Raw genomic sequence first — 15,268 nt, 5'->3', positions numbered from 1 at the left:
GCTCCTAGAAAAGAATGAAATTCATGGCTAAGGCTTGGGAAATCTTTTATCACCCAAATCAAAGAAGTCACAATCACCCAAGGGCAGAGTCACAATTAAGACAATGCCTGGTTCTCTCTTTACCCTATGCCCCTATTTTCCATTGGTATCAAATGATCAGTTAAACAAAAATGAAGCCATGAAAGTTTTGGAGGGCACCCTGGGCAATCTCACAGTTACCAAACAAATCACACATTCCCCCCAGTCCCATCATATTATAGCCACTGCTCTCCACAATCTATTCCCACTGGGGATCTCAAAGTTTTGACCAGACATTTATGCACAACTGATGCAGATCAACAGTCCAGGGCCCCAACACCAGCTCCCAACCACACAAACTGCAGTCTGAAAATGTTTTGGTATTATGTAAATTGATTGAATCATGTCTCAAGGGGAAAGAGAAACTTATCTGACTCTATTGTCAGAGGGACCTTCGTGGTGTCTCTCCAGAGACCGAATTCTTGATTTTTTAAATTTAATAATTTTTGACTTTCTTTTTAGAGAAGGTCACAAGTATACCTTATGTCTACCCAGAACTCCAAGTAAGATGACATCCATCTTTCAATCATCCTTCTGCCTTAGCTTTTTACTATGGAGTAGGATTACAAAGGAGATCATTCACATCCTGTCACTTATCTGGAATTCTGTGTAAGATGCAGCACTATCTGTAGTCTGTTGTTGAAAGAGAGGAACATGAATCCAAATATATTATGACCCATTGTCCTGTGTCCCTGTCAAAACAAAGAGTCTATCAGAATTAAGGGCCTGTTCTGGTGGCTGTGGCAATCATCTGTGCTGACTGATACTAAGGAAGGGACTGGGAACAGGTGCTGGCACACCTTCAATCCAAATGCTCAGAAAGCAGAGGCAGGAGGATCACTGAATTCATGCTTAGCATGAACAAGAGAGGGAGTTCCAGAATACACAGGACTAAACAGAGAAACTATCTCTTAAAATATCAATACAAAACAAAGAAAGAGAAGAAGAAATGGAGGGATGGAAGGAGGACAGAAGGAAATATTTTCCTGGGCTCTGTGTCTGCATTACCAATGGGGTACCATGCACTGTTAGGCCAAATCTTTTAAGTTCAGACTCTGTTTTAGAAGACCTGACCTAAGTTTCAACTCAGGTAAACAAACAGGTTGGCACTTACTATTACTTTTCAATTTGCCACCCACCCAACAAAATCAGAGTGTAGCTCCAGTCTCTAGGCTAATCTCCAACAAGACCAGCATATCCAGGTTACACCCTCAAGAAGACCAGTGTCTCCAAGTTATTCCTCCAACAAACATGCAACCCCTATCTACAAGCTCACCACGTGCCTAATGACCAGCAATGCAGAGGGGTTCAGAAATTAAGTTTATGTGACTCACATCTCCAGTCAATTATGGTAGCTTTCCAATTAGATGTTTCCATAAGTGCTCCCTGCTTGCTTCTTACTATAAAGCTTTTCCCCGTTTGACATTCAGGGCTCCACTCCCATCCAAAAAGGTCCTGACTCCTATTGAGACTCTGTCTCAGACAACAGTAAAACATAGGACATACAGGAAAAAAACAAATGTGAATGAAGTACAGTAAGAGTTAACAATAGGTTTTTTTCTCCCACATATTTCTCCTACACTGCATGCAAGTGCAGGTCCTCTTGGAGACAGATCTCAGCCTGTGTTCCCAGCACAGGAATTGACCTTTCACCCTTGCTGTTTAAAAGATTTTCTTACTTTCAATTCTGTTGCTGTGCTTATGCTGGACACTGTCCATGTCCCAAGGTAGCATCACTTTGGCAATTGTGTTCCTTCATTCTCCTGTGCTCAGGAATGGGACCCAGGCTCTGCATTCCCCTTTATAAAGGTAATGACAGTGAAAGTAACCAACTGTACCCATTTCAAAGTTTGCTCAGAGACAAGTCCCATGGATAGAGTACAAAATGTAGGAAGATTTTTCAGGGAGCCTTTCATATTTCTTTGAGAGTGTTTATAGAGAGATGTTCCACCCTAAAAGGATGAGGCTCCACTGTCTCCAGAGTGCCTACTCCTTTGAGAAATAGCATTCATAGCAGAAGGGTTGGTGTTGGCAGAATAACAGTAAGTAACACCTCACATGAATGATTCACAATCTGCCATGGTGACTTGGGGAGCCCTGGCTGTGAGATGAGCAGAGGAAGTGAAGTTGGAGAATCAGTTTTCTACTGTGTGGACAGTAAACCTAGTCCTGAGGTGCCTTCTGTAAAGGCAAGTGAGAAGCCATCTTAACTTGTTCTGACAGGATATGCTTCTGGATGCTTCCACAGGATTTCTGTACCTGAATCCCTAAGGATAAGTTTCTAGGCTCTTCCCAGGTGGCAGTCCAGGAGCTGCTGAGTAATGAAGACTTGGCTGTTTCTGCTCTTGAGTACCTCCCCACAGTGTTTTTTCACCACTGTTCAAGGAGGCCTTCATTAAGAGATGTAGAAAGATTGTGAAGCACATGACAGCAACATGATCCTACACCAACTTCTATGTTGGGAAGGGAAGTTGAGACAAGGGAACAAGGCAGAGTATATGTTGCATCTCCAACCACCCTAATCACTTTCATGTTTAATCTACATGAGGTATAAACTCAAAGAGGTCTATTTGCTTGACACCAACCACCATGACTTCTTGGAAATATGGATTCCAACACTGGATCGTCTCTTCATTACACAGCCCCAATTAGAGTAGGAAGCTAACACACAGTACTGATGCAACCAATAATTTTTCATGCAGATGTTGGCTGCCTGATGTGCACTCTCAAATATACCAGAAGCTCTTCATGCAGTTGATCATGCAGAACTCACAAATAATGCACTGCAGTTTTTATAATTGGTACAAAAAATGAAATGAAAGTTGATATAGTATAAAGTGTTAAATCCATTGCCATATCTTGGGATCTGTAGCTACATACAGGTGGTTTTAAGTCACCTGGAATGGATGCTCTGGAAGAGCAACCTGTGCTCTCACTTTTAGGCATCTCTCTAGCCTCAAAACAACCATAATACAACATAGGCTGGCTTGGAACTTTCTATGTAGACAACCTTCATCAGCTTCTGCCTCTGAAGTATCGAAATAAAGCCGTATACAACCAAACCTGACTATGTGTTTGTTACTCTACTTGATGTATTTGCATGTTTTCTCAGGCTAGACTCCAAGTTATGACAACCCTGTTTCTATCTCTTGTTGTGGTATGTGTAATCCTTCATGCTAGATCATACCCCATTCCCTTTATTTTTGAAGTGGGCTTTTATTATTAGCTCTGCCTTTTCAGAACTTGTTATATAGACCAGGCTGCTGCAAACTCACAGATCTCCTTGTATCTGTCTCCTAGATGCTGGGATAAAATGTGTGTGGGACCAAGCCTGATTTGTCCCCCAGGCAGGATTTAATTCCTTTATTTGGCATGCTGTTATGGTCTTCTCTAAAATGGTCTTCTGGCAGAGAGATTTTAGTGCTCATCTTCCTCCTAAACATAGTTTTAACTTTCTGTGAACAATAGGTGTATGTAGCCCAAGTAGGCTCCACCTTATTATACATCCAATGATGACCTTGCACTTCTGATCTGCTGGCCTTTAACCATTGAATTCTGGGATAGCAGGCATATTGCATGATGCCTAGTTTATGGAGAATAGAAGAGAGAGACCAAGGTTTCTGATTCTTGGCAAGCTCTCTCCCAATTCACATATATCTCCAAAATTTCTATTTATTATTGAGGGATGCAAGCCATCCTCTTGTCCCAACTAGCTAACACTGTAGAGGACAGGAAATGGAAATCAGTGGTACAGGAAAGGATGAAGATCATCTTTCTTTGGGCTCTGGTCCTTGAGCAAAGCTGTGAGTACAGAAAGGAAGAACACTGTAAGCTGGTGTGTCATGTTCCACACTCAAGTGGTGAATGTGGTAACTGAAGCAGTTACAGGACAGAATGGTACACACACACACACACACACACACACACACACACACACACACACACACATACACACACACACCCAAAGCCAGAGGCTTTATGCAGCAAAGATTCTGGAGTGTCTACAGCTTAAAAGATGAAGATTGGCAGTGCTGCCTACAGGGTCTGCAGTTGCAGATGATGAGTTCATCATAGCAGCTTTAACTGCTGCTCTGACTCAGAGTTTAAAAATGACTATATGGAGAGACTGTGCAAGTGCATTCTAAAACAATGTTTTACTAAACTTCAAATATAATAATAGTCAAAACAACTGTTAATGTGGTCACAGTGTACTTTTATTTCTCCTTCAAACATATTTATTTTAGTTTTTGCATATATGAAAATTTGCCTACAACAAATGCATCCCTGACGATCTCAGGGGCCAGAGAGAATCAGATATCAGATATCCTGCCACTGGAGTTATAATGTTTGTCTGGTGCCCTGTGGTCAGTGGGAACTGAACCACAGCCCTCTGTGAGAGCACTAAGAGTTGTGCTCTTAGCCCCTGAGCCACCTCTGCAGACCTTCTTTTCTTCTTTTTGGAAGTACTATAGACATATGTGGAGTTAGAATGTGTTCTGCACATGATTTTACAGAATAGTTTTGTGTAGGTTTCAGATTATATCACAAAGCACCAGAATGACACATTGTTTTATGTCATTTGTACTCATAATTATTTCCTCTTGTATCCTGCTTCTTGGAACACTGTTAAATTCACACGAGTGTTATCTCAACTGGATAAAGTCCTTCGCCATAAAAATTTTAACTTAAGTATATTTGAAAAATGACGTAAATCCTAACTCATAATATTAACAAATATAAATGCATTAGAAAAGTTTTGCATATACTCTATATGCAATTAACATGACAGGAAACAAAGAGTGTTTTCAGGAAATCACTTTTCAGCTTGATATGAGAGCATATCTACCTGTCTCTACGTCTTCAGTGCTTGGATTAAAAGTAAATCACCATGCCCCACTTTTGTTCATCTTTTTTCCTGTTGCATTATTTTGTTTTATCTCAATCTTCAGCTCTGGCTGGCCTAGAGCTCACTATGTTGAATAGACAGGTCTCATGTTCACAGACATCCACTCTTATTGCCTGCTGAATGATCGGATTTAGGGTGTGTGCATCCACTCCTGACCGTGCCTTTTCTTTTTGAAGCTTTGTAGCTACTTTCAGATCAATTAGCTGCTAGCTGGGCCAGATTAAATTGACCTATCTCTCTAGCTATTAAAAATTTAGTTATTGTTATAAGTGGCTTAGCTCTACAGCTGGCTCACCTGAAACTGTCACTTTAGACCTGAGTCACCATGACCTCATACTCTGAAATATCACCCTCTTGCCTCAGCTGCCTGAGTACCTTGATTCAGGGGACTCATGAATGGACCCTTGTCTTTCTCCCTAGTCTGGGTTCACTCTGTCCTGAGTTCAATAAGTATTAACTGGGTGGAGACTCTACCAATGGAGTGAGGTGGTAGCCTGTGTTTGGCCAGTTTGTTTGCAAAGGGAAGGTGAGAAGTTCAGGGAGGATAAAAGGCTCAGGGAGACAGAGAAGACACTGGGAATCTTCGAGGGATCTCCACACTCTACTGGTCTTGGAGACCTGTCACCTTTGTCTGAGTCTGGTAATTCCCTCACCTGGATCAGGCAGGACTCCCAATCTATCTCCCACAGCCCAGCCCCTCCCTACTGGGGCATTACATCACAGGTGACACAAGAATTCCAGTTCTCTCTCTTCTCATGAGAAATTGTAGAGCGATTTTGGCTCCAGGGGTCTCTTTTGCATTCATCTAAAATGGTTTTTGTTTGACAACTCATGGTTTTATTTTCTGAAAATAGAGTCTTGTGCTTTTGATGATTCTGGCCTGGCACTTGCCATTCAGCACAAGATGGTTGAACTTTACAGACCTCCTGCTTCTGTATCTTTTTTTTTTTTTTTGCTTCTGTATCTTTAATGCTGTATTATAAGAATGTGTCTGCAAGTGCCACCTCTGTCTATTGATTTCTGCTATTTCTGGATAAGCTAACCCTCTATTCTGTGCCTCTCCCTCTCCTCACTTTCCCTCTTTCTTCCCATCTCTTTTCCCCTCTCCCCCTTTCTCCCTATCTTTCTCTCTCTCTCCCACTCCCCTTCCTACCTTTCTCTCTGTTTTGCTACCATACTCTTATTCTCATTCTCTTGCCCTCACTTGCTGTCTCTGGGTCTCATTAATAGTTTTTCAGTTAGTTTGATATTTCCAATGTTTAAATAACAGATTTTAAGGACTTAGATATTTCAGTGGTGTTTTTTGCCTGCATTTAGGTAATTGTATGCATATGTGTCTTTTGCATTAGGCAATCAGAAGAAATATGGATTCCCTGGTACAGGAGATGATACAGGTTGGTTTTGTTTATTTTATTTACTTTTTTATGTTTTCTTTTTTAAATTTTTTTCTTATTCTATTGGACATTATATTTACATTTCAGATTTTATTCCCTTATTCCATTATCCCACCACCCAGGAACCCCTTATCCCATCCCCCCTCCTCCTACTTCTATGAGGGTGTGCCCCACCTACCCCCCATTCCCACTTCCCCACCCTCGAATTCCCCCCCCCTCAGTGTTCAGCCTTCATGTGACCAAAGATCTCCTCTCTCACCTATACCTGACAAAGCCATCATCCCCTACATATATAGCTGGAGTCATGGGTCCCTCCCTTTGTGCTCCCAGGCTGGTGGTTTAGACCCTGGGGAGCTCTGTTGGGTTGGTATTGTTGGTCTCTTTATGAGGCTATCAACACTATCAGCTCCTTCAGTCTTCTCTCTAACTTCTCCATTGGGTACCCTTGATCAGATCAATGGTTAGCTCTGAGCATCAGCCTCTGGATATGTCAGACTCTGGCAAACCTCTGAGGAGACAGCCATATCAGGCTTCTGTCAGCATGCACTTCCTGACATCCACATCAGAGTCTTATCTTTGGTGACTGCACATGGGATGGATACCCAGGTGGAATGATCTCTAGATGGCCTCTCCTTCAGTTTCTGTCCCACACTTTGTCTCCATATTTGCTCTCTTGGGTATTGTGTTACACCTTCTAAGTAGGACCTAGGCATCCACACTTGTTCTTCCTTCTTAATGAGCTTCATGTGGTCTGTTAGTTGAATCTTGGCTATTTCAAACTTTTGGGCTAATATCAGCTTATCAGTGAGTAAATATCCTGTGTGTTCTTTTGTGATTGGGTTACCTCACTAGGGATGAGTTTAATATGTGGTGTGTGGGAACTACACATAGATCCACTGTCAGAACCTCTCTCCACCTCTGATTTCTGGAGTATTTGTTGGTTAGTTTCTCTGTTTTGAAGCCGGGTCTCTAGTAGCTCAAGGTCATCTAGCATCTATTTGTAGCTGAGATGAACTTGAGGCAGGGATTCTTTCTCCTGCCTCTACTGCCTGATGGCTGGAATCTTAGGTGTGAGGTAAGGGGGCCTCTTTGTATGGTTCTAGGCATTGAACAACCAAGGCATCCCTCATTCTAGCCTCATCAAAGCATCTACCCTTAGAAGTTTCCATTCTTATAAGATGAAGAATGAACATGGATTTATTAAGAGAAAATGAGAACTAATTCTGAATGAGCAGAGTTCAAAGAGATTCTAGTTAAAACTGAAATGGCCTGTGTAAGAATAGAAGATGGAGGAACCTTTGCATTGTCTTGCCTTGTCACAATATGGTATGGGGGGCTCCCTTCAAGGTACTGGCAGATGAATCCAGTGCTCTAAAAGGATGAGTCCTCACTTCAGCCCTTTGATATAAATTAACATTTACTTTCGGTTGAGCCATAAGAAAAATCCTGAGAACAAAGTGGAAAAATAGGCCCCTGTTCATCTCATATTCTCTGGCAACTGAGGCAGGTGGGGCACAAGTTAGGCCAGCTAGGACGCTTGAACAGTAGAACTTGATAGATCCATGAAAGAAATTAAAATCAAAAGGTACAAAGTGGGTGGCAGCTCAGAAATGGTAGGTTAAGCTGAGGCATGAAGGTCTCCAGTTCCTGGTTAGCCTGTAATGCACAGGGATAAGTTATGTCTAAAAAGATGGAACCCTGGCATGCAGGCACTTGCCATTAATCCCAGCAGTGTTTGTGAGAAGTAGGTAGATTTCTATTAGTTGAAGACCAGCCTGGTCTACAAGAAAGTGTCAGTCCAGAAAATGCCTCTTAGTGAGACCCCGTCTCAAAGAAGAGCAAAACACACAACATACAGAGAAAACAAATGGGAATGAAGTACAATAAGAGCTAACACTGGTGTGTTTTTCCCACATATTTCCCCCCTACAATGTATGCCAGTGCAGGTCCCCTTGGGAACAGGTCTCAGCCTGTGTTCCCTGCATGAGAGCTCATCTTTCACATTTGCTGTTTAAAAGCTTTTCTTACTTTCATTTCTGTTGCTGTGCTTGTGCTGGACACTGTCCTTGTCCCAAGATAGAATCATATTTGCTGCTTCATTCTTCCATGCTCTAGAATATACAGACCTCTGCATATACAGACCTGATACTAAAGGTTCTGACAGCAAAAGTAACTAACCTTACCCATTTTAAAATTTGCTCCCAGCCAAGTTGCATGGGTAGAGTATAGGAGACAGTAATGATTCTCAGAGAATCTTTCATATTCGTTTGAGAGTTTTTATGAACAGATGGATCACCCTATATCATTGAGGAGGGTGCCTACTCCGCTAAGAAGTAGCATTCAGAGAAGTAGGGGTGGTGTTTGCAGAATATTGGTAAGGCACACCTTATGGATGACTCACAATGTATCATGCTGCCTTGGAGAGCCCTGGCAGTGAGATGAGCATAGAAAAAGTGAAGTTGGAAAATCAATTTTGTCCATTGTGGACAATCACCCTGGTTCTGAGGTGCCTTCTGTAAAGGGAAAGTAACAGTTATCCTAAGCTTTGATCTAGGAGGATCTGTTTCCCGATGTACCCATGGGATGCTTTTACTTGAATCTCTCAGCATGAGCTTCCAGGCTGTTCCCACAATCCAGCAGCTGGCAATCCAGGTGCTGGTGAATTATGAAGTGTTAGCTGTCTGTGCTATGGAGTAACTTCCCCCAGTGTTTTTCCCACCACTGTTAAAAGATGCTTTCATCAAGAAGAGCAAAAAGATTGTAAAGAGTATGGTAACAACTTGGCCCTACCCCAACTTCATTATTGGCCCCCTAAGGAAATACTTCCATGTAGATAATTTCCAGGCTGTGTTGGATGGGCATTCTCAAATGCTACTATAAACACTTCAAGCTGTGTTCCAGTCAGAGATCAAATAACTCCTGATACTCTGAATTCTTGCATAGCAGGAATGTTCCAACCCATCTAGGTCATGGAGTGCAGAAGAGTTAGTCCAAGGTTTGTCATTCTAGGTGCATGCTCTCCCAATTCATAGACATCTCCAAAGACTATGAGATTAATGAATGCAATCCATGCTCCTGCCTCAACCTGCCTAATAGCTAAAACATCGCATCACAAAGTACCCAGCTTGCCTCTTTATTCCAGAACAGATTTTCAGAATTATGAAAAGGTTTTTCCTCAAGGTATACTGGTAGTTTTTAATGTCAACTTGATGCAAGCTAGAGTAATCAGAAAGAAGGAATGCTCAATTGAGAAAATGAGATATAGCTGTAATACATATTCTTCGTAATGACCTATTGTGGCTCAGGACACTTTTAGGCTGATGGTTTTTTTCTATTAAGAAAACAGTTGCCTAGAGCACTTGCCTAGTATGGGCAAGACCCAATGTCTTTTCCCCTCCCTATCAAGGTGTTTAGGTAACAGGGATGGTTTGGGGACTGCTGCTAGTCCGCAGCTGAGGATTTTTCCCATGTTTCAGCAGCATGCACTTGCATGCATCACATAAATGTTCAGAAATAAATAAGATCCAATGGAAGGGGAGTTACAGAGTGCTAGATGGATGGGACTCATCAAGTTGGTACCAGAAAATAATCCTAAGTGGTCTAAATGTATAGCAATCACTCTAATCTGCTGGTCCATCTCTCCTGACCCTATAATGACCTATTTGAAGTACCACCTAAGAGCTGGGTACTCAGTATGCTGGAAATAAAGGATGAGTTTACTCTATAGGTTGGCATCAACTGGACAGCACAGCCTAAAACAGTGAGTGTGTGTGTGTGTGTGTGTGTGTGTGTGTGTGTGTGTGTCAGTGTTGTGAGCTGCTGAGGTCCAGCTACAAGGCTGAGGAAACAGTCTTGACCTGAAGCTGAACCCAGAGAGAACAAACTAGAATATGCAGGAGAATGAGTCTCCTTCATAGGGTACTTCTTTGTTGAACTAACTACATTGTCTTAACCCTCTCCAGACATGGAGATTAGGGATCCCAAGTGTGCCCGAGTCATGACAAGCCTGCTTATCCTTTCTCTACATTTCTGTGAATAAATAGTAGAGGGTTCAGCCCCCACAGGCGATGGATACACTATATATTCTCCTTGTGCTGAATAAACTGTGTTGTTGGACCATGCTTTCACAGAGAAAACTATGTAAAACTTTTGAAGAGCAAGAAGATGCCCCATGGTCATAGTAAGTCTCATGATAGCCCATCTCTGAGCAATGATGAAACTGTAAATTGCAAAAACTCCCTCACCTCCTTTTTAAAGAATGTGTTCACCTTCAGGGTCTTGTGTAGGAATGCCACTGTGCTTACAATCACTTCACATTCCAAGAATGGTTCTGTAAACAAGGTGGTTTTCAAGAGCCATTCACAATTAGTTTGACAATTCTGTGCACATAATCCAGCAAAGAGTCAAACTTTGGAAGTAAAGAGTAAAAGGCATTGTTATAATTGACTTTAATGCATTTTGCTACTAACATGGCTTAGAGTATAATCTCCTTGAGCATACATCATGAGGTCGGTCATAGGATACCATGATTTTAAACATAAGACTGGGGTTAGTGACTCAGTAGTACACAAAGGAAAAGGAGAACTTTCAGTTCATAGATTGGTCATATAATTACAACATGGGGAAGCCACTGGTGATCGCATTCAGAAATGCAGTACTGTCTTTCTGATTCTACAAGTCACCTGATGTTATTATCTTATTGTTCTTCATGTCAAGTCACCCCTGTGTTCTCAATCCAGTGAATACCACATTGATTCCAATGCAACTGAAGCCATGAAGTCTGGGACTCTGTGATGAATGTACTTCCTTAGATTTCATTTCTCCAGAATCCCCTTCCTCTTTACTGTCAACAAAGGCAAAGTCTAGTCTTCATGTCATAGATGCAGCACAGCCAACAACAAGGGCAGAGAACTGTAGCAAAGATGATTATCTTGGGCTGTCTTTGGGCCATGAGCATATGCATGAGGTCAGGACACAGTTCAGAAAATCTCTTCATCACAACAAACCCCAGGTGATCTTGTCACTCTATTAAGTCTACAGTCAACCCTCTGCAATTGGCCAAGCATTGCGCAAGGTTCTTCAATGCAGAACTGGAGAATTTGTTGCCATAGATATTGATTCTGGTGAGCTGGCAACATTGACTCAGGGCAGGCAAGAGTACTTTGAGCTGAGAGTCCTTCATCCTGCAGTGCTCTAACTGCAGGGTCTGCAGAGTTCCAGACACATTCTCTAGGAGAATTTGGAGACTCTTGAAACAGGACTTAGAAAACACTACATTACTGAAATGCAGGTGTTTCAGTTGATAGAGGCTCTGACACACTGTCATGTGTTGCAAGTCTGACTTTGAGAGATGGCAGAAAGTCATAGACAAGGATTCCAAGGGGCTCTTCAGGCATCTAAAGAAAGAACAAGAAATTGATTCTGTGTCATGGTACTGGAGGAAACTAGTAAGACTGACAGTGACACAGAGAAGCCACATACATAGAGTCAATCTATGTTTATGTTGAAGGTCCATCCTGGGGAACCATCAAGTTCGTGTCTCCTTGTAGCATTGTGTACTGAGGCATATTACTCTCAGGTGGGATGAGCTCAGACAACAGATCTGCAACTCTCCATTCTTACTCTGTCAGAGAACTAGAGCTTGCCCCATCATGCCAGGAGAGCATACCTAGAAAGAATTATCATAGAAAGGCTCTGAAAACATTTGTCCTGTGTCCTGCAGAGTTTAACCTTGTCCCTTATATCTCCTTAGCCTCATCCCTGATTTCAGTGTTTCAGCCTTGTCACTGATGACCCCCACTCCAGTGTCACAGATTTCCCAGCTACATAGTCCCAACTTCTGTTCAAACCATCCTTTCCTTTTAGGGAGAATTAAAGACTGACTGAGTCCAAAAGAGGAACAAACTAGTTCCTGCTCACATCTATTTTTTAGAGGGCAGTTGTGGAGCCTCTCCAGCACATGGCTCTCTCTTCTGTCCTGTTTCCTTCTGTTACCTGTATCTGAACCACAAAGGGTAATATGAAAAGCACACTTGATGCTTCTGACCCACAGAATGGACATGCTTGCAAGGCAGCTATCTCAATATCGCCTACCCCAGTGCACACACCGATAAAGGAGTGATCATTAAACCAAGTGAGCTTGGTTAATAAGCAAACAGTCCACACTTTGATACTGTAATGAGTTTGTCATTGTAACATCTTCTGTGACTGGCACACATCAGGTGCACACTAATGCTCCAAGTAAAGGAAAAGGTTTTCTGCCATAGCAGAAACAACTCATCATCCTTCCTTACCTGAACAACTCTTTCATGTTGTCATAGGAAAAGTAGGCACCATTCATGTGGAGATGCTGGAGCTGGTTGAGTTTGGAGAACTGAGAAAGGAATTTGGCAGCACACTTCTTTATATCTGTCATTGGGTCCAGAACACTAAATTCAAAGTGGATTTGATTTAGATTGAATTTGAGAAGATGTCTCATCTGTCCAAGGAAAGGTGCAAAGAAATCTAGGAAGGACAGGACCTGCTTTGTGTGTATTTTCAATTCCTCAATAGAGTTTGGCTGGAAAATGTTCAAGACCTCTATGATAATGTCTGGTGGCAAGTCAAAAATTTTCATCTTCTGACAGATTAGCTGCAAAGAGTCTTTGTTCTTCTGGGCCCACTGCAGCAAGCATTTTTGGTATTTGTTCAGAGAGAAGAAGAGGTTCAGGTCAGTGACCACCTGTAAAGGCTGCCTCAGTGCATAACTGGGAAGGCTCTCTGGAACTTGCTTCTTGCTCAAAGTATCTGCAGAGTAGACTTCATCCTGTCTTTCAGCCCATACATCCCAGAAATCCTGGTGCATATCTCTCAGGTCCAACACTTGAAGTTTCCCCCTTCTGTGATGGAAAAAGACAAATTTTCATAAAGTAATACAGAAACCAATGTGGTGTCACTTGAATCCTATTTGTCTATGATCAGCTCTATCATAGAACCTTACACCAGGCAGACAAGGACACTGCATGGTCTGCATCTGGAGACATGCCCCACTTCCCTCTATTCAGTTGCTCTTGACTCGGGTCTCTTCCATATGTAGTGTCTGCGCAAAGCTAGAGAAAAAAATCATCCTACCATGTCTAGTTGTAATCTGAGCTGTCCCCCACCTATGACTGTCATTTAGATCAGTTTTCAACCTTAATAGTAATTCCATAGACCATGGAATTCCATAGATCAATGACATCATTAGCCTCTATTCTGTTTGACCCCATTTTTCCTGTCCTCATTTGTTTCTTATCAGTAACCCAATGAATCCCCCACTAGCCTCCTTGGGGTTTGCTTACATGAGTCGAACATTCTCTGTCAGCAGTTTATCTATGCCATCCAGCACAGCTTGCATCATCTCCACATTGTCAGTTTTCAGCAGTGGCCCCACAGGGAGGCAGGTAAAGGGCCAGGCTACCACTATTGATTTCAATATCTCTGTGTGTCTGCCATTGAAGGCCTCTTTGAAGAGTAGTGGGAAGAGCATATCAGGCAGGTCCTTCAGATCAGAGAAGTGTATGGCATCATTCCTCAGCAGATGCTCCAGTGCCAGGTGTCTGAATCTGGGAGGGTCGTAAGTGCTCATCCTGAGAGATATTCAGGCTGAAGGAACCTGGTGAAGCATTTAGGAGACATAAGTTTAAGCTAAGTTTTGGCAATCAGTATTTCTCACAAAATTCAGGAATCAGAAGGCCAGAGCAAAGGCTCTGGCAATAATGGAGGACTCAGTCTGCACAATTATCCAATCTTATGGTCTCCAAGACAAAGGTTCATCACTCTCTGCATGTGGATTCCTTTTTGTTTGTTTGTTTTTGTTTTTGTTTTTGTTTTTTTTCGAGACAAGGTTTCTCTGTATAGCCTTGGCTGTCCTGGAAATCACTCGGTAGACCAGGCTGGCCTTGAACTCAGAAATCTGCCTGCCTCTGCCTCCCAAGTGCTGGGATTAAAGGCGTGTGCCACCACTGCCAGGCTACATGTGTATTCTTTTAGAAGCCCCAAGAAGAAAAAAATTAACCATTGTCCCATAGGATACCAATCCCTGCCCCTCTTAATTGCATGCCTAGTCAGAAGAGTTATTCAGTAGCATATCATCTGATCAGTGTCTTGTTATAGGATAAAGACAATGAATAACTTTTCAGGCCCTTATGAAAATATAGTGCTAATTTCACAAGCCCAATCCAGCCTTATTGTCCTTTTAACTCATTGATCTCTCTTGGGAAGGGCTAAGGAGAACCTGTGAGATGCCTGTCTGTATGCACTACTTAACCTTTTAGAGACCAGTGTGAGCAGGCTTGTTTACATTATATTAGTTTAGGAAATGAGACAAAGGTTTGTTAATTTATGTCCACCTGGCTACACAATCAGTCCACATCTGAAATGCCAATCATAAGTAAAATGTGTAACTTTCCCCAGAGAATTTGGAAAGCCATGCTCCTGAATGAGAGTGCCTGCCCATGTGAGTCTTAGAGAAGAAGCCAAGTGTACATAGGTTACAGGGAGGAGAGATTCCCATGACATTTTGGAGACCAGAGGAAGGAAGTGATGTGGCAATATATATATTTGTACTTCTAAGTTTAGCCTGGATCATGGTCTTTTGTGTCCAGGACTTAAATTCTGGTAACCAGGTGTGGTTGCTGTATATTTTTCTCATACATACATGCATTGTATTTTCTCATATATATGCATTTTCTCATACATACGTACATACATACATATGTAAACACACACATACATATCTTATAAAATGTCTAATCACCAGGACAAGGCTGAAGCAACCTAATGCTTATAGCTTTGTTTCTGGGTGACCTGTGGCTTTAGGGATACAAGCCAATAGCTAAAACTTTGGGCTTGTGTGCCTGAAGCCTTTCCC

The 15,268-nt window shown here is 42.1% G+C and overlaps 1 protein-coding gene across 1 annotated transcript; it reads right to left on the bottom strand.

Moving 5' to 3' along the window:
- Window positions 1–11,224: 11,224 nt before the first annotated feature.
- Window positions 11,225–13,984, bottom strand: LOC117708705 (PRAME family member 12-like). The gene is given in 3 exon segments (XM_034502584.1): window positions 11,225–11,774; window positions 12,672–13,253; window positions 13,698–13,984. Coding segments are annotated over 3 exon segments (1,419 nt in total).
- Window positions 13,985–15,268: the final 1,284 nt, after the last annotated feature.

Source organism: Arvicanthis niloticus, chromosome 5 (assembly GCF_011762505.2).
Source record: "Arvicanthis niloticus isolate mArvNil1 chromosome 5, mArvNil1.pat.X, whole genome shotgun sequence".
Lineage (NCBI taxonomy): Eukaryota > Metazoa > Chordata > Mammalia > Rodentia > Muridae > Arvicanthis > Arvicanthis niloticus.
The sequence above is the reverse complement of the archived record's forward strand: the minus strand, read 5'-3'. Positions and strand labels throughout refer to the sequence as shown.